At 51.7% G+C, this 19,434-nt stretch overlaps 1 protein-coding gene and 1 long non-coding RNA gene across 2 annotated transcripts; both read left to right on the forward strand.

Moving 5' to 3' along the window:
- Positions 1-459: 459 nt before the first annotated feature.
- LOC135285351 (uncharacterized) lies at positions 460-16,452 on the forward strand. Its single transcript, XM_064397542.1, has 7 exons — positions 460-559; positions 2,148-2,295; positions 4,142-4,229; positions 4,678-4,788; positions 9,689-9,798; positions 11,822-11,866; positions 16,258-16,452. Exons 1-7 carry the CDS (start codon positions 460-462, stop codon positions 16,304-16,306), a joined length of 651 nt encoding a protein of 216 aa, XP_064253612.1. The 3' UTR covers positions 16,307-16,452.
- On the forward strand, positions 4,798-6,118 carry LOC135285614 (uncharacterized). Its single transcript, XR_010350409.1, has 3 exons — positions 4,798-4,958; positions 5,198-5,357; positions 5,796-6,118. It is a non-coding gene; the product is annotated as an uncharacterized LOC135285614 (long non-coding RNA).
- Positions 16,453-19,434: the final 2,982 nt, after the last annotated feature.

Genomic DNA, 19,434 nt, shown 5'->3' on the forward strand with positions numbered 1-19,434 from the left:
TCTGACCCCGGGATGTTCATACAGAGAGCCTGGGAAGGAGGAGGCACCCTCATAAAAACCCCAAATATCTGCAATTCTCCTTGTGCTCCTCCATTCTTCCACTCCCCTGCTCCCTTTACTGCCTTGTATTCACCTCTCCCTCCTCTGCTGTATTTCCCTCCCCTCATAATTTTCCCATTCCCTTCCTGCTGTCACCCAGCCTCACCTGAGTTCCTGGAGATCCATTTTATTTATTTATTTCCTTTTCCTCTTTCTCCTCCCACCCTTTTTCCCCAAACACACTACTGATTTACGGCAGCAGCAGGAGGCTGATGTTCTCTGCTCGTTCCCTGCTCGGTCCCTGCCATCCCCAGAGCCATCAGGGGCCAATTCATCACGGCAATGCCCCAGCCAAAGTGACTGGCACATTCTTTACAGCCACAACCCTGAATTCTGGCCTGGTGGGGGCTCCATGGCGAGATGTCAGCCGTGAGAGAGCTGTCTGGAGGCACAAATATTCTTTACGAGGTGTTGTGGCTTATGGAGGAGGGAAGAGGAGGAAAAGTGGCTGCCACCACAGGTTGTGATGGCTTCAGCATCCTGCCACCACAGACAGAGCTCAGAGCTCTTCATCAAGGAGCAGGGGAAGGCAGGGGAAGGGTGGGATGCTGACCCTGTCAAAGTTTGGCAGGAGAAAAGCAGGATTTTGTGGGAAGGGGAATGGGGCATCGGCGCCAGAGCAATTCCCAGGGTGAATTCCCAGCGTGGGGCTGGGAGCTCGAGTGCTTTGTGCAGTTTGGGATGGGTTCCCAGGGAGATGTTTGCACACCTCAGTTCCCTCCTGGATGAGAGCAGCAAATCTGTGAGCTGGGGAAGGCTGGCTGGGAGGGGAGATTTGGGAATATTCTCTTGGAAATGATCCAGCACAACCATTTGAGACTGCACCTGGCACAAGGGGTTTCAGGAGGAGCAAGTGCTGGATCTATGGAGATGAAGTGGGAGTAAAGAGCAGGTTTTTCACCCTGAAAAGTCCTGGATTTGTCGTCCTGTGTGGTTTGGGGATGTGTGCAGATGTTTTATAGCCACATACATTTCGTTTTACTACTTTGCACATGGAAAGTGGGCCTAATTCCGAGGCCTTGGGGATGGGTAGTTTAGGGGAGATTGTGGTACCCAAAGCCAAAATTGTTGCAGAACAAGATCCATTAGCCCAATCTGGTCTCTAAGAGCAGCCAATAGCCAGGGCATTAAGAAAAGTACAAAAATTAGATGTGACAGACAAGTCCTACAGAGCCCCTTGTTCCCTCATCCCTGTCTTGCCCCCCTCCCCTAAATATCTTTTTCTCCTCCTCCTCCTCCTTCTTCCTCCATCCCAATTATCTCCTCCTTTCATCACTGCCTGAGTTGTAAGTACAAAGTACCAATTAGCTAGTTTTCAAGTTTAATTAGGTTGGAAGGTAGAGCAAATTAAATCCTTTTATCGCAGGTTTCAAAGCGCTTTCCCATCGGGATGGGTTTCCTTTGGATGAGGCCCGTGTTTGTCACCAAGGAGCTGGCCCAGGTCACAGAGCAGGGGATGAAATGCAAGATTGGGTCTATCTCCCTCCTGCCCCTAAATCCTGCACTCAGGACATCTTTTTTTTGGATTGATTTGGGGTGCACAAACCTCTGCTCCACCTCAATCTATTGAGCATTGCTCCTTAGCTTGTTTTAAGAACATTCCAGCAGCACCAGGAATTCAGTGAGGATGCTGGGACAAAGCCCAGCAGAAGGCTTTCAAAATACTTCAACAGTATCAAGCAGCAGGTCCACATGAATGCTTGGAAGCACCTTTATTCCCTAAACCCTCCTTCCTTTGAGGCCTGAACAAAGGCAGGGAAGCGGATCCAGGAATAAACACCTGAAGATGAAACCGCAGAGCAGAGTGGGGAAGTGTTTAACTCTTGGAGACACAACTGTAGCCACAATTTCTGCTCCTCTTGAGCTCTGAGCAGTGCATTTCAATAGGGTCTGGCTCCCTCCGTGGAGCTGCTGGACAGGGAAAACCTCGGGAAAACCTCGGGATTCACCCTCACCTTTGCTCCCGGAATCCCTGCCGGTGCCAGCGCCACCCCAGCTGTGTTTTCAGTGTTCTAACCCTGTCCCCTGTGCTTCCCTGTGTGTTGCAGACAAGCCACTACCTCAGAGTGCCCCGGGAGGCATCATCGGGATCGTGGGAGGCATCATCGCCGCCGTCTTCATCATCGGCGTGGCCGTCACCGTCATCATCGTCTACCGGCGGCAGCAGAAGAGCCGCTCCGACACGGACAACGACCTGTGAGTAGCACAGCCACTGCCCACCCGGGGTGAGGCTGCTGTGGGCACGGGGGACCCCACCTCTGGCCCTTCCTCTCCCTGCACGATGGGAAAATTTGGCAGGAAAATGTTTTCCTGCTGTTTCTGTCCCGTTTCTCTGATCGGCTTCCCTTCCTTGGGGCTTCCTGGTGCTTCCCGTCCTGCTCTCTCCTGTTTCTGGGGTCTTGGCACAAGCCTGAAGTGGGAGCTGGAGCACAGGGATGCTTCACCAGGTGCTGGCATTGCTGTGGCACGTCCTTGGGGCAGAGGCTGAGTGCCACTGTCCCCCTCTGTAGATCCTATTCCTCCTCTCCCAATGGCTTCAGGCTCCTGAATGAGACTGAACCCCATCCTGCCATCAGAGAGGGGTTTCTGATAGACCCTGAGCACCTCTGAATGCATCCCAAAGAGTCTGGAAAGGGTTCACATCCACCAGCAATGCAGGTTTGGACCTGTGGGTGATGTAATCTGTCAACAGCAGCGACAGAGGCCACCACAGAGGCTCCTCTTTGGAGCTGGGCTTTGCTCTGCCTAGCACAGGGCAGCAGAGATGCCAGGCAGGGAATGGAGTGGTGTGGAGGTCACTTTGTGCAGCAGGAACCTCTCCAGGAGCATTTAGCCTGGGCTCTGCTGAACAGCTCTATCTTGTCACCAGCTCTTCACCCCCTCCCTCCGTTCCCACCTCGCAGGGGAGGCACGGAAAGCCCAGCACCCAGAGGTTGCTTTTATGTTCCCCCAGCCCCCACCTCATTGTTGTTACACCTTGGGCACATTTTGTGCTCCATTTAATCCCATTTGAGAGAGGGCACTGGAGGATAGCGGGAGAGGAGCGGGGGAAGCGGCAGGAGAGGCAGAAAGGCACACAAACAACAAAGCCCAGCACCACAAGGTGAAATTGCATCAACAGCAGCGGGCCTGTGATCGAGATGCATTCTGACAATCCACTTCCCACAATGGCCCTCCACCAGGCTCAGGGAAGAGCCACTTTAGCTGAGAATAGAAACACAGCCCTGCCCAGCCCTGCCGAGGTGCTGCCTCTGTTGTGGAGGCTGATCCCCAAGGTAATAGCATTTCTTTTCTGGAGAGCCATGAAGTCAATGTTTTACAGAGCCCCGGGGACCTGCTCTGCCCTCCCTGCCACCAGCACATTCCAGTCCCACGCTGGAATCCAAGGGAAGGCGCCCATCTCCATCAGATCTGTGGAGTCTGCACGGAGAGAAGGGAGGGGGCAGCCAGCTAATTAGTGGATCAGAGTTTTAATAAGTTTTGTAAAAGGATTAGACACATCTGTGCATGTGAACAGAATGTGCAGAGACAGTCTCCGGGCTGGGATTATCGTGGCTGCCAATCCCTCTGCTCTGGGGTAGGAGCTGATCCTTGGCGAGGGTCAGGGATAAATGTCCCTGCCTGGCAGAGCTCGTCCATGAGGAGGATTCAGATTCCTCATGGGAAGCTGTGGCAGGGCTGCCATCCCAGAGAAATGCCAGGCTGGGGCTGGCATTACCTCGTTATCACTTTCTGGTACCTCACAGCCATGACACAAACACCTCCCCACCAAGGGGTGGTTTGCAGTTACCCCAGCTGCTCCCTGGGGATCTGCACCCTGACACTGGGATTTGCCTGGAGTAAGGACAGAACGCTAGGAGGGAGTTTATTTCCATTAACAATTCTAATTGGGGTGACACAAAGGGCATGGGGGAGTTCCTAAGGATAATCTATGTGATTGTATTGGCAGTTTGGTGACAAACACAATCAAATCCTCGGGCACATCAAAGCAGCAGAACCTTTTCTCCTGCTTTCTACTCAGCAGCCTCCTCTTTCCCCGCAGGATTGACCTCCCTCCATCCCACAAACCTGCCCCTCCACCAAAGAGGAAACAGGACATGAAAAGCCACCTGACTCCAGAAGACATCCAGGTAAAAACCTGCAAATTCCTGCCTCTGGCATGGAAAGCTGATCCCAAGCAGGGTCCACAGTGCCTGGATTTTGGGAAATGGGGATTGCAAGAGCAAAGATGTCCCTGGATTGAGATTGAGGGGCAGAAATTGAGGATTTTTCAAGGCAAGGTTGGATGGGGATCTGAGAAATTTGGTCTAGTGGAAGGTTTGAACTGAAATATCTTTAAGATCCTTTCCAACACAAACTGTTCTATGACTCTATGATTCTGTGACTCTGTGACTTGTCCCCCAGAATTCTCAGAATCTAGCATTAATTAAAAGTGTGATTTGGGTTCTGCTCTGCCCCTTTGGTGGATATTGAAGTCTGAAGGGGTCTGAAGGTGTTTGGTTGTGGTGCCACCTGAAGCAGAGCTTGCCAGAGATTGACCCTTCTCTTCTCATCCCTCTTCTGTCCCCTCTACTCCAGGTTGTTCACTTGGACAACATGAAACACGAGGAGGAGATCCAGAAGTTCCCTCTGCAGACTCCCTACTATGACATGGCAGCCCCCGAGCCCTCTCCCTACAGTGACAAACTGGTAAGGAGCACAGGGTGACAGTGGCACTGCCTGGCACCTCAGCCCAGCCTCACCTGGCACCCAGGACCCCAAAAAAGCAGGATCCCCACCATCCCCAGCCCGGGATTATCCCATCCTGGAGGAAAACACCCTCCAGACTGTGATCTCAGCTCACCCTCATTCAGCTGTCTGTAGGTCCCAGAGCCTTTATGGGTAAAATGCCCTGCCCACCCCAAATTCCGTACCTGTAACCCACCCATCCCCCCTGGGCACTCCTCAGCTCCTGCAAGGAGCCCCTGTTAGGGTTTGCAGCTGAGGGAAGCAGCAGTGAGAGCTTCACAAAGCAATTTTCTGCAGGGCAGAGCGTGCCAGCGTTTGACTCTCACTTGACAACAACAAGTTATTTAAACCCTTTTTTTTTTTTCTGGAGTGTGGATTTGTTCTGCCTCAGATGGAGAGATGTTAATGTGAGGCAGCAGCAGCGGGGAGAGATTAAGGGTCAGGAGGAGATGCTGGCAGTCACATGGGAAAGGCTGGTTTGCAAGGAGTGAGGAAATGTATGATGTGAAGGTGCAGGGAACAGGAAACAGGTAAGATTAGAGTGAGTTTTTGATGAGAAAACTGAAAACCATCCCCCTCCCAGGCCTTGGACAGCATCCTTTCCCTCCCTCACCCTCTGGCATGAGGATGCTCTGCTTTTTTATCCATAGCAGACAAGACATCCCAATGTAAATCCTTCAGGTCCCTCCCAGGAGCAGTTCAGAGCACTGCACACCCAGCCCGGTGCTGCAGCAGAGTGAACTCCCTGCCTGGAGAAAGATGTAGAAATACCAGCCCAGACTGGAGTAATTTTTTATGAACACCACTAATTACAGACCAGTTCATCCTGGTGTGACCCTGCCACGTGCAGATAATGGAAGGACAGGGCCCAGTGACCTTTAGCTGGCACAAGTCTGAAGCCAGGCAGATGCCAAGGGCGTTGGAAATCAAAAGCCACAGTTCTGATCCTATTTACTTCATCCCTAAAGGAAAACTTCCCCTTGGAGCCCTCCCTCAGTCCTGGGGCTGGTCCCCAGCTCTTTCTACTCCTTGCTGAGTTTCAAATGAAACACAGGACGTTGGAGCGAGGCTGCTGCTTGAAAAGCATCTGAAAGCTGAATTTCAGGCAAGCAGGAGGACGGAGGAGCTCATTTTGGGAAATAACGAGCAGTCAGTTAATTAAGTGGCAGAGTTAGTGATGTGAGATGGGGCCTGATGGGTTGCTGCTCCGTAACCATGGCAACGGAGTTTGCTGCTCTCAATCCTGGCCGGAGAAGATGCATTTCCGTGTCCCACGCCTGGCACCGGCTGCTCCTCACCCGCGGATCCAGCCAGGAGGTGACGGGCTGCGGAGCTCTCCTTCCACTTGGCCCACCAAGAACTGCCTCTTCAGCAAGGACGGGGTGTCTGGGGGACTCCAGCTCTTGGCACAGGCCTGGCACAGCTGTGGCAGAGCCCTGTCCCTGGCCAGCCTGCCTGGCAGTCCCTGGCAGCGGCGCCAGGCTCGCCCAGCACGTACCTGCGCCGTGCCCTGGCTCCCTGCCCCAGCAGCAGGATGCAGCCTGCTCCCATTCCTTGCTAAATGGCTGCATCCTTTGGGCAGGCAGCTGGCTGATGGAGTTGGGGGCTGGCAAGGCAGAGAAGGGTGGCCTTGGCTGCCAAGGAGTGCTGATTTTGCTGGATTCTTCCCAGATCTCCCAGGCAGGACGTGCTGCCTCAGCCAGGACAGGTTGTCCGGCCACGCTTTGCAAAGGGACAAGCTTTGCCTTCCTCCCTGCAGGGAAAAAAGTGACTTACATCACTTTTTTCACCCTTAAAGCACTGCAGAAGCCTCCTTTTCATGTCACAGTGGGATTCTGAGGAGTGGGAAGCCCCAGGGAACAGCAGTGCTTTCCAAAACCACCCTGGGATGGAGCAAGACCTGCCCAATCCCTCCCCTGAGGGCTGGCTCAGCTGGAGGATGAGGAGGGAAGCACATCCCTGGTCCCTGCCAGCCTGACTTTGGCACAGCCCTGCTCCCACCTGCTCAAGATGCAGATGCAGGAGGCTCTGGGGTATCCGTGGTTCTGGGATCCCTGAGAGGGAAAGGCACAGCAGAAAGGCAGGATTTTCTTGTTCTGCCTGTACCTCATCTGCAGATTTGGCCTGGGAGGGGAGTGAAGAAGATGAGAGCGGAAGGGAGCAGATTCTGCAGGAAAATGGGGCGGGTGCATTCAGCTTTGAATGAATTGTGCAAAACCTCGTAATTTGGGATAAACCAGATTTATCACGAGGCAGCATGAAAGGCACTGCCTGGGGTTGGCGATTTCACAGCGCTAGAATGGGAGGCAGGCAGTGATTAGAGATGGCAAACAGTGAGGGAGGGGGGAATGGGAGACGTGCCAGGAGAAAATAAAAGAGGGAGGTGGAGGAGGAACCTCCAAGAGGGTGTGCAGGGCCGTGCGTGTGGACGTGTGCTGGCAGGGGACCAGGACACAGGGAGAGGCTGGGGCACGTCTGCAGGGTCAGGATACCTGCAGGAGGGAGCAGAGCTATGAATGAACCTGTGGTTTTAGGGTTGCAGGCTGTGGGAAAGCCAGCACAGCCCCAAAATGCCCAAGGACAGCGGTGTGGACACTTGAGGCTGCAGGGGTGGGTGTAGGGGTGTGGGTGCTGCCTGCAGTGCTTTTCTCTGAGCAGTTTTGGGGTAAAAGTGAGGATATCAAAGCAGGAGAGTGTGTTTGAGGTGTGTGGGTGAGGGCAGGTGTGCTCTGCCAGTGCTTTTGTGCCAGGTGGATGCTCCGTGGTGTGTGAGAGGCAGCAGGAGCCAGACAGAGGTGGAGGCACGAGGCAGTGCGGGAGCAGAGCTGTGATTAGTGTCCGTGTCAGCAGGGCCCATTTGCACAGGTAGAAGGGGAAGTTTCATTGCTGCAGACAGCAAAATAATTTCTCTGGGTTTGCAGGGCAATTACCGGGGTGCCGACGGTGATGATTTACACCCAGCGCTTGCGTGAGGCAGTGCTGGGCCTTGTATACAAGGCACATTATTGATATTGTAATAAATTCTGCTCCAAACGGGCAGAAAGGAGCAGGAACGAGCCCAGGAGTGGGAGAAAGGAAGGGAAATCCATGGAGGAAACACCTCCTGTGGGAAGGAAGCAGGAGAGGAGTGAGGCAAATAGGCAGGATAGGAACGAGGAGGTAAAATTTAGTCTGGCTTCCTCCCGGAGTAGGGGAGGTGCTGAGACACAAAATTCAGGGGGAAAGAGCTCTGCAAGGTCTAGATTTAGGTCTAAGGCTGGAGTTGGCATTGCTAATTTTCCTAAATGTCCAAACTCCAGTTCCAGACACGAAGCAGAGGCTCCACAGGATGCGCAGCTTTCATGCCAACAACTCGCCGCTGCCATCTGGCCACCAAGGGCAGGACAGAGGTGACCTGCAGCCCTCTGCTCCTCCAGCCCCCAGCTTTGCTGAGCCCTGGAAATGCTGCTGCAGCCCGGTTCCCCTTCATTCCCCTCATCCCTGGGGCTGAGGGGCAGATCGGGGAGCCAAGCCTGGCACAGGCCAGCGCAGCAGGCAGAGATAATCACGGAGCCAACAACCCCTTCCAGCAACAGGCACTCAACCAGCTCATTACGGGGCTATAAACTTCTAAAAGCGGCTCAGCCACAGCTGCTAGGTGGCTGAGGACGCTTCCAAACAGAGAGGAGAGGAACACTTTCAAATTAAACACCTTTTGCACCACTGCCATGCAGTGCAGCCATTTTGGAAAGGGGAGAGAGAGACTGGAAAGCTGTTTTGTTTGGAAGAGACACCTCTCTCCTCTCAGAGAGGCTCAGCAGATGCCTGGCTAATGCTGGCACCGAAACCAGCCCCAAAAGTGAGGATTAAAGAAACTCCATGGGGCAAGGAGCCAGGATTCCCCTCACACCATGGCTGCTGGCACCAAAGCTCTCCTGGTGATCCTTATTCCCCCCTGAGCCACAAGCTCTGGGCTGTCCTGCCTTCCAGGCTTCTCCCATTATCATCTGCATGAAAGATGCCTGGGTAGGAGTGATCAGACAAATTGGATAATATTCCATTCATGCAGTCCTTGCTGATAAGCCTGCTTAGTGAAGGAATGCCCATAAATATTTCCATGCCAAAGGAGATGCTTTTAGCATCTCTTAGACCGTGTTACGATGACAAAATCGTGCTGCAGAGGTAATCTGCAGTGCCAAGCTGTGCAGCCAAGCCTCGTGTTAAACCAGGCTCTTCAGCACTCCACAGTCCCCACACTGGGGCAGAACAACAGTGACATTACCCTGTGGCCATGCCTTTGGAGTTTTGGCTTTAAAGCCATTCCTTCCGGGTATCTCCTTCCCAAAACCCCAGATTTCAAACCAAGGATTTTCACTTGTGTTCCCCAAACCTGGGTTTGCAACAAATCCCAAACTCTTGGGTTAAAACAGAGAGCTCAGGTGCATTGTAAGGTTTGAACTCACAGACCCAGCCCCAGCTAAGGGAAATGCTGGTCCCAGAGGGGTTCAGTGGAAGATCAGAGCAGTGAGATGCTGCTGGGAGCAGCCCCAGTGAAAGGGGCAGTGCCTGGGAGTGCTGCCAGCCAGGGCTGGGTCACTCAGCTCTGCTTTTGGGGGCTCAGCACCTTGGGGACTTTTGCTTTGATTTGGGATTTTACCTGACTGATTATTTCATTACCTCCCTACCTCCTTCTTTTTAACTGTTTTTTCTTACTCCCCCCCTGTTTTCTTACTCCTCCCCTCCCTCCTCCCCCTTTTCTTCTTTCTCCCCCCTTCACCCGCCGTGTCCCTGTCTCACCCCTCACCATCTGCACGGACCCCCCGTCCTCACCCCGACTCCTCCCTGGTGTCCCCCCACCGCCTTGCTGCTCTCTTCTCTCCAGAGCCCTGCCAACAAGGACTGTGATGTCCAGTATGCAGAGCTGGACACGTCGGCTCTGGCCGCGTCACCCAGCCCTCGGAGCTCCATCCATGCTGGCGGAGACCTAGTCGAGTATGCAACCATCCAGCCCAACTTACGCTAGCGCATGTCACTCTAGGCCCTTTCCCCTCAGATTCTGGCCTCAAGGTACTCACCACAGCACTCTGCCGTCCTCACTGCACCCCTCAAAGTCACCTCTGCCCCCTCCCTGCATTCCTGCCTCCCTCCGGAGCGCTGCCTCTGCCTCTGTCTGTCCCTCCCTGCCTGCTCTCTCTCTGTCTCTCTGCTGCCCTGGTTTGTTTTTATTTTTGGGGGTGCTGCCCAGAATGCTTTTGCCTTGCCTCGCCTCTCTGCATGCTCTTTTTGCTGTGTTTCCCTTTGCTTCCTGCAGCCAGGCATGTGGGACAGGGGGAGAGGGTTCATGGCTTGGTGGCAGAGCTGGGGTTTGGCCCCCTGCTCCAGGTGGGTTTGAAGTTCCTGCTCTGGTTGAGGGAATTTCTGCAGCACCTGTGAGGAATCAGAAGTCAGAGATGCTAAGAGGGCTTTTCCAGGCCAGGACAAGGAGGGGAGGGAAAGGAAAAGGGAATGATTGAAAGGGAAATTTAAAAAAGAAAGGCTTGTGTGCATGTGGAAGTAACTCTAGAGAAGAAGGAGCATATGTGCATGTGTGAAAGAACAAGGTGGGAGAGGATGTGACAGAATATGGGAACACCTAAAGGCTCCCACGGCTGAAAGACTCCAGGGATAAGAGACAGGCAGAGAGGGACTGTGCATGTGACAGTGACAGGGCTGGCGTGGCGTGGGGCTGGTGCAGGTGGCCTGGGAGAGAGGGAGAGATTATTTTCCTTGGTGTTCTCCTTCTCAAAACTAGACACAGACTGAGCCCTGTTCTCTGGACTTTTTCAAGTGTCACCAAACGCTTTCAAGCTCAGGTCCTGTGGCAGGGAGTGATTTGGACTCAGTTGCTTGGTCTGGACCATCTCCAGTCTGAATGATGATTTTTTAAATGTAAAAAGCACTAAAACTGGGGTGACTTCAGCGCTTCCTATGTTCCTTTGCCCCATAACCGCGGCTTTTTCTCAGTTATTAAAGCCACCAGGTCCCTGAAAGGGAGAGATCTCTCCTTTCCCACCTTTGCTGGAGGATTCCAAGAGTTTTTGGCTGAGGAAATGCCACTGGTGCCCCTCTCCTTGGCTCCAGCTCTCCCTCACTCCTGCGTATTCCTGAGGTTGTGGTGACTCCAGGCTGCTTCCCCTTTGTTTTGCTGCCTTTCCAGCAGCAGGAAGGATCTGTGGGTTTAAAGGAAGGGAAGGGAGAGGAGAAAAGGCAGACAGTGAATGGAGAGGTGCTTTGCAGCTCCCTGAATCCCTCCTGGTCACCCCAGGCAGGTCAGAGGAGACTGGAGAGCTTGGGGCCAGAAAGGGATGGCTTGGAGGAGATAAAGATCATTGGGAAGGAAGGAAGGAAGGAAGGAAGGAAGGAAGGAAGGAAGGAAGGAAGGAAGGAAGGAAGGAAGGAAGGAAGGAAGGAAGGAAGGAAGGAAGGAAGGAAGGAAGGAAGGAAGGAAGGAAGGAAGGAAGGAAGGAAGGAAGGAAGGAAGGAAGGAAGGAAGGAAGGAAGGAAGGAAGGAAGGAAGGAAGGAAGGAAGGAAGGAAGGAAGGAAGGAAGGAAGGAAGGAAGGAAGGAAGGAAGGAAGGAAGGAAGGAAGGAAGGAAGGAAGGAAGGAAGGAAGGAAGGAAGGAAGGAAGGAAGGAAGGAAGGAAGGAAGGAAGGAAGGAAGGAAGGAAGGAAGGATAAACAGTAAACAGGAGAAAAATGGGACTTTTGTACTGGGATTTTTTGTCCCCCTGGACAATCCTGATCAGCTGAGGAGCTCCGTGGGTGAGGGTGCAGCACCCACTCCTGGGTGCGAGGTGTGCGGGGGCTGCTCCGGTTCGCTCTCTCCCTGTGCTCCCTGGTGTTCCCCTGCTGGAAGCAGCCCTGTAGCCCCCCTGGTGTAGCCAAAGCCCTCCTAGGTGAGTGTCTGCAGCAGCCTGGGCCGGAGCAGATCCGTAACCTCTCTCTCTTGCGGTGTCTCACCCACTCCTGCTCCCAGAATGAGGATCAAGGTCTTCGTAGACGTAACGAGCGAGAGTGGACAGTAAGTTTTGGTTGGGTCTGGTTCTCCCTTTCCTCTGTCTCCTTGTGGGCATCTGTTTGTCACTGCGCTCCCAGACACTTCCAGCCTCTCCTGGATGAGAATTCCAGCCCTGAGGAAGGGGTGGTGGAAACCAGCCACTCTCCCTCGTGTCTTCACCTCCATTCCCAACAGATTCTTGGGCTGCTCCCACTGCTCCAAACAAGGCAAGGGCTCCCTAATCCATCTTGGGAGGTCTCGCCTCGTCCTCCCCAGGGTGGGGAATTTTATTGTCAGCAAAAGGACAGTAATCCTCCAAATCCAAATTTGGAAATCCTCCCAGTCTCTCTGAAGTAAAAATAAAGCCAGTCATATGGTGCTTTGAAGGTGTAATCTCCCTGCTAAGACACACCACAGATCAGGGCAATTTAAATTTTTTTTATGCTTTTTTAATGATTTCCTCCCCCTTCACCGCCCCACACTCCAGCTCTCTGTTTTGCTTGGGAATTTCTTGTCCCCGTTGCATCAGGAATAGCTGGAAACCATCAGACTTGGAATCAAGAACACGACAAATCAGTGACCAGGGATCAGATTCCCATTTCCAGATTGCAGGAGAAATAAAGAAAGAGGTCGCTCCTTATTAGCTTCCCATTTTTAAATGAGGATATCAGCCCTGCCTTGACTCCAGAAGGGTGGAGAGGAGGATTTGGGAGAGAAACAGCCAGGAGGGAAATGTTTGGGATGATTGATGGTGTGAGGTGCTGTAGGAACATGGACCAGGTAGGTACCAGAGGCAGCAGGGGAAAAGCATGCTCGAGGAGGAATGCAACGTTCTGAGCAAGTTTTCTGCATAATTAATACTTGCATGTGTCTGAATGCATCCCTCACCACAGGTCCTTGCTCTGTATTTTGGGAATTTCAGCTCAATCTTTTTATTTCCTGAACCCAGGGGCGAGTCCCTCTGTCCCACCTGCCCTCAGTTCTGTCCCCTCAGGAGCCCAAGCTCAGGTTCCTGCTCATCCCTGACACATCAATGCTCATTCTTTACTCAGCACAGGGATTATTCAAGAATTCCCTCACAGATAAAGCACCAAACAGAGCAGGAACCTGCCCACAGATCCCTAAAATCATGGCCATACTTGGAAGTAGAAAAATACCCCGAATACCCCAAGTAGGGAGTTCAGATCCAGGGGAGGAGAGGATGTGAGGGTCCCAACACCAGGAGGAAATATTTCTTTTTTTGGTTCCCGGTGTATTTTCTGTCCCCCAACACCCTCAGCCTCTGCCCTGGCTGGTGACACAGAGTGACAGCAGCTTTGTGATGCTGCTGCTCCTTCCTGGCCATCAGCCTGTGCTGCAGCCCAAAATTCCAAACCGACAGATGAGGGGGGTCAGGGTAGTGGCAGCCCAAAATTTCAGGAGTTTTGAGCAGCAGGGGCTTTTTCCCAGCCAGGAAAACACAGGTGAACACATTCCATAAGGGCAAAAATGTGTTTGCCATGAGCTTGGCCAAGCAGAGAAAACCATTACCCGTCCAACTCTCACCTGTAAAATCTTCAGATTTCCCAAAAAACGTAGCAGAGAAACCCTCAGGTCACTGAGAAGGAGTTTTTCACTTTCAGACCAGTGGGAACTCATTATTCCAAGATGATTAAAAGTACAGGACATGGTCAGCTGCCTCACACCTCCTGCTACCCAAAGAGATGTTCTGCAAATAGAAGAAAAGATGGAATTGGGTGTGGAGGGATGGAGAAGGGTTGAGTTGAAGTCATGGCAGAAATGAAAGCTCCCTAATTCAATCAAATAAAGCCTGTTTGAAGGTAATCTGCCAGGCTGTCTGAAATGGATAGATTGCTGACATCCCCTTTAATCAAGCTTTTGGAAATAAAACTGAGAGGGGAGGATGTAACCCAGATAATGCAGAATTGCATGGAGTCATGCTGGAGACAAAGGCAAGTGGGAGAAGCCAGGTGGGGGAAGGTGGTAGAATCATGTGCCAGTTCAATTTAATTAGTTCATTATCCCTAATTTAATTTCAAACTTCGTTAAAGATAAATTAGATTGGGGAAAAGTCACAGTGGGACTGGGGAAGGAAGTCAAAGGGCACCGGCTGCGAAATGTGTTAAAAACCACCAGGCTGGTTTTGTTCTCCTCCCTTTTGCCACGCTACAAATGAGTTCAGGGAACAAAGCAGGAGCAAAGCAACTCCCAGCTCAGGTGCTGAGGAAAGCTAAAAGGAGACAGGGAATTCTCTTCCTTTGGGCCTGACATTCTCCAGCTGCCCTGCCCTGACCCCACCTATGAGGAGCGAGCACAAAAGAGGGGCCAGCAAGAAAAGAAGGATTTGTTTGCACTCACCTGTGCAAACAGAAGTGCTGACAAAAGACACTGGGTGTCTTTGGCAATGCCTCATGGGCGCCTGTCTCACAGCCACATTAGCTGGGAGATAAGCAGGAAGAAAAGTGCTCTGCTGACCCCGTGTATTGTCACAGCCAGCCTGTAAAAGTGTCTCACAGCCCCTTCTGCTGCCACCTGATCACACCCAGCTCAGCTTCCACTTAGGTTAACTGAGGATCTCTCCTAGGAGACCTTTCTGTCCATCAGGCCTGCACACAGCACTAGCAAATCCTCTGCTTTTCTCAGAGAGCACAGAAACTTCCCCTCCCACTTAATTGGTAACAAATTACAAGAAGCCCCCTTGCTTGCTTTGTCTTACTAAATTTCTGTAATTAAGACAACTTCCCTTTCAGGTTAGCTTAACCCAGAAAATTAAAGCAGGAGGAGAGCATGGCTAAATACAGATTTTTCCCCCTTCCAGGTGTGGAAAGGGATTCTGTTGAGTGTGACAGTTCTTAAGAGTAGATTGTACAGGGAGGGGACTTTACACGTCCCACGTTCCCAATCCGTGAGCCCCTTTTTACCTCTTTTTATCAGCAGAACAGCAAACATTTATTTAAGGTTAGGGTAGAGTTAGTGAGGCTTTTTCATGGCCCCTGGCTGGGGCTCCTCTGGTTAAAGAGCTCTAATGCTGCACTTATCCACATTTTCACTTGGCAATTAAAAGGCTTAAGTGGATAAAAACTGTGGGAACGGCCCACCCAAATTTAGGATCCCAGCGCAGCAACTCCACTACTGACTTTTAAAAGCTCAATCTGTTGGATAAACAGTTTTGCCAGTGGAAGGGAGATGAAAATGAGGCTGACCTCAGCACTGCTGCTGTTTTCCTGGGGCTCAGGCAAACTTTCCCTCACTGGGCTCAGCCAGACTGTTCCCAAAATTGCCTCTGTGCCACTCCCAGTGGTATAAGCCATCAATAAATTATTGTCAACACCTTGTTTTCTATAGGATTTTGGTTTTTTTAAAGCATCCTGGTGAAATATTCATCCAGGAGCTGGCAGCAGATGAGCCATGAGTGGATTGTTGTGTTCCTTCAGGCGTTTTCTCCTGAGGGCCAAACCCTTGTCCTTCCCACGAAACTGACTGTTCCTGGGATTTTGAAAGGGAATAAGGAAGGGCTCAAGGGCAAGTTGCTTGCTTCAAACCACAAGCATCAAAACGCTTTCCAGCGCTGTTTGCTCCCTCTTGGAGAAGAAATTATCTCCTGGTGAGCGCCCCTGAGCGCAGGTTGGTTTAAAAACAAATTTTTGTTTGTCCATCCTGCTTGGGTCATCCTGCAGGGTTTCCAAAGCAGGAAAGGGTCTGGGAGCAGGGAGGAATCCTTCCCATCTGCTGCCACCCTCTGGGGAGCCACAGCCCTGGGATGTGGGAGAGATTCTCCCTCGACCCCAGCAGAGCAAAGCATCCACACACAGAGGGAAAAGCACGGGAAGCAGAGCAGCCTCGGGTTTGGAAGTGATTTTATGTTCTCTGTAGTTGATTTGACTCACAAAACCCACCCTGAGGCTTCTTGGGGAGCTGTTCACACAGGTAAAGCCCAGCACTCCTGTCTTCCACATAAACAACAGGCACAGTAAGCTCATTGTGCATCCCAAGCCCCAGGTAGGACACATGTGCCCTTTAAATGGAAGAGCACAGGCCTGGCTTGGATTAATGATGCCTTCAAGCACTGCTTTTCCAAAACTCAGGTTAGAAAGCGTAGAAATAAACTGCCCTTCCTCTGGCTGGCTGCTTGTTTAGTGCAGAGAGCAGAGTATTTACAGACAAGGGACACACCATGCCCAATCCATCCATATTCATCAACGATCTGGGTATTTCAGGCAGAGAGACAGAAACTTTGCAGCGTGAGGATTTATCACCTGGGTTTCCATTTTCCTGAAGCAGCGAGCTCGGTAAACTAGTTAATATTCCATCCTGCTTGCTCTCTGTGTGTCTCAGCAAGGAGCTGAAGAGCTGTGTGTGTTTTCTGGCCGTGGATCCCGGAGTTTTCACCCGTTGACTTTTGTCTCTACTTGCAGAACTTTGGAAAGTGTCACTCAGAGATATCGAATGCGAGTGATTACCTGACCCGCTGTTACTCACATGAAGATCGATATCTGGAGAAGATCCCTCATGTCTATGCCCCCTTGTCAGACCTCCCACAAGATCTTTATCCTCACCATTCCGACATCTCCTTCTGCTGCCCACCTCCCGGCTCCCGGGCTCCTTACATCTGTCCTAAGGAACAGTATGTTTAAAGTGTCAACACTGCAAAAAAAAAAAAATGAAGAAACTCATGGTTTTCACCTCTCCTGTCGCTCAACAACCAAGGCCTTCCAGCCCTCCCTTCCCTTTGCCATTGCTCATTTTATTGATTGGTTTTTAAATCCGGGTGCAATTGCCATGATTAGTTCCAAGTGTCTGCCTGGCTTGCTAACGCTCAAGGGAACACTCTGCCTTCTCCCACGTCCTCTCCAGCACCTGCATCTTTCTTTTCTCCTCCCGGCTCTGTGTGTGCATGTGTCTGTGGGTGACAGCTGCCCTGTGGTGGATGGGATGTGCCCAGCCCAGTCCAGTGTCCGTAGCTTTTCCCCTGTGTCCATTCCTGCACTCTCCACACGTGTGGGTCATCCCCAGCCCTCGCTGCAGCTTCTGTGAGGTTTTACAGCACAGCCAGTGCTCAAAGCTGAGCCTGTGGCTTTTTTTCTTTTTTTTCCTGCTCCTTTTCCCCCTTGGAAGTGGGGATAGCAAATCCCCGTTTGTGAAGAGCTGAACAGCCAAGATTGCTGAACCAAATCATAAGATGCTTATAACGAAAGATGCTCAAAACCAACCCAAAAATAGAGATCAGGACTTGGTTTAGGCAGTTTGTTTCTGTCCTTTTCCCTTCCTGCTCCCACTCCCAATCTCTTGGATTGACTCTTTTAAAGGGGACATATTTTGGAGTCAACACATTTGGAGAAAGCATCCTTTAAATAACAGGTCTGATAACCTGAAACCCAAAGGAGAAAATAATTACAAAGGAAAACATTCTCTCTAATTTTCCTTCCAAAGCCTAACGTGGCCCCCCACGAGCTTTTCCCCCTTCTCTTCCTCGCATCTGTTGATTGGAATTTTAAAATTAACTCAGGCAGAATATGAAGAATAAATCAGGATTTCAGGTAATCTCCTTGCTCTTAATGAAGGATAAAAGCCAATAGAGGAATTTGGCCTTTTAACTTTTATAAAAGCATCTTAGTTTTGGGACTACACCTTTTTTTGATATTGGAATGTGTGTGGGTGTGTAAATCCAAATGTGTACATTCCCGTGACCACAAAGTGTTTTAGAAAAGGGAACTTATCTCCACATCACATTTGTGTTCACTTGTATTAGAGAAAAAAAAATAAATATCGTTATACACTTCAATGTATATAAAAGCAAAGAAGAGGAAGAGGAGGACAAGGAATGAACATCCTGCCTCAGAGCTTGGTTTCAGGGATAACTCCCACCTGTTTCACCCATGGCATGGAAGAGGTGAGGCTGGGATGGTTCTGAACAAAGGGATAAAGCTTTGTGGCCAGAGGGCATTTCCTTGGCTTTGGCCCAGGGAATTTCCTCTGCTTTTCGAATCTGGCATTCTGCAGACACTCAAATCCCTCTGGAAAACGTGAGGATGCTCGAGCTGAGGGCATGTGGGAGGGAGAGGTGGGCACCACACCTCACCCTGCTGCCCGGGCACCCAAAACCTGTCAGCGCAGGTGAGGAATGAAAATCCCAGCAGGTGACAACTCCTGGCAGGGGACGTGTGACCACAGAGGTGTCCCAGCCCAGCTCCTGCCCCGAGGCACCCATTTATCTCTGCCTGGCTGGATCTCAGCAGCTCTGCCCTTGCTGTGTCCCTGTCACCTCGTCCTGCCTGTCCCTGCTCCTCCCCGCACCCGGGTCACTCTGCTTCCCTGCAGGCTGACAAACACCTCTGGGTGTGGGAGAGGGGGTTTACACCCTGCTCAGCCCTGTGGGGGTGACACCACGTGCATGGATCCCCCTGAGTGGTAAAAACACCCCCAGCCCTTCCCAGCCCTTCCCCAGTGCACGCTGCCACTCTGTGCCCGAGCAGGACAAGGTTTGGGGGGGAATTGCTGCTCCTGCAGAGGTGTGCTCCTCCTGGGAGGTGGCCTCACACTGAGTGACATCAGCTGAGCCAGATGGAGGTGCCTGGCTGGCTGAGGAGTGGATGAAGGGGAATTTTTGATGCATTTTTTGGCCAAGCTGGGATGGGCAGCAGCAGCCCTGCCACGTGCTGGTGCGTGGAGCACCCTCGTTCCCAAAGGATCAGGGGAGGATCATCAGGACACAGCCTTAGAGCACTCCAAACAACTTTTCAATCCCATCCTGCCAGTCCTGACTGATGCAAAACTTTCTGGAATCATTTGTAGTCACATTTCCTCTGCCAGTCTCCAGAGGATTCAGCCGGTCGTTCCCTCACACCAAGGGACTGCAGTGCTCCGGGTCTCTGTTCAGAAAATGCATTTTTCCCTCTGGTTTCCTCCCCAACACACCTTGGGTTGCCACAGAGCTGGAAACTGGGTGTGCTCTGAACTGAAGGCACAGCCACCACATTCATCCCATCTGCCAAATCTGCCTTTGCTCCCTGTCTTTGGAAAGGTCAGGAGGTGCTGGAAGCCCCACGGGTCTCTGATGTCCTGGAATCAACCCAGCACCACTGACCATGAGGAAAAAGCAAGCAAAAATCCATTCCAAGCTTCCCTACCTGCATGCCTGGAAGAGCAGAGCGCTGCCCGCACTGTGGTTTGATTTTCACCTGATGTGGTTTCAGACAGATCCAGGAATTTAAATGAGAAGTGGAATATGTTCAGGTCTTCAGATACAAGAGGAAAGAAGCCAGACAAAATGATTGCTTGCCAGAGGAGGCTGAGAACACGTTGCAGGTGGTTTTCTCTGCTGCCCATGTCTGGGACAAAGATGCTTTGATGAGCAAGGGGAAGGCAGGGATACAAACTGCAGCATTAGAGAAAAACTCTGCTTGCCGTGAGCAGCTTTGGATCTGAGCTGCCCACAGAAGTCTGCCACAAAGGGTTTTACTGGGCTTGCAGCAAAGCAAAAGGATTTCAATCCTTCTTGAAAAGGTAAAAGGCAGGAGAAGCCTCAGTTCAAAGCACTGGTTTGACTTATGCCAGCACAGGTATTTAGTCTAGGAATGTCTTGGTTTTCTCTG

Source organism: Passer domesticus, chromosome 23 (assembly GCF_036417665.1).
Source record: "Passer domesticus isolate bPasDom1 chromosome 23, bPasDom1.hap1, whole genome shotgun sequence".
NCBI classification, from domain to species: Eukaryota; Metazoa; Chordata; class Aves; order Passeriformes; family Passeridae; genus Passer; species Passer domesticus.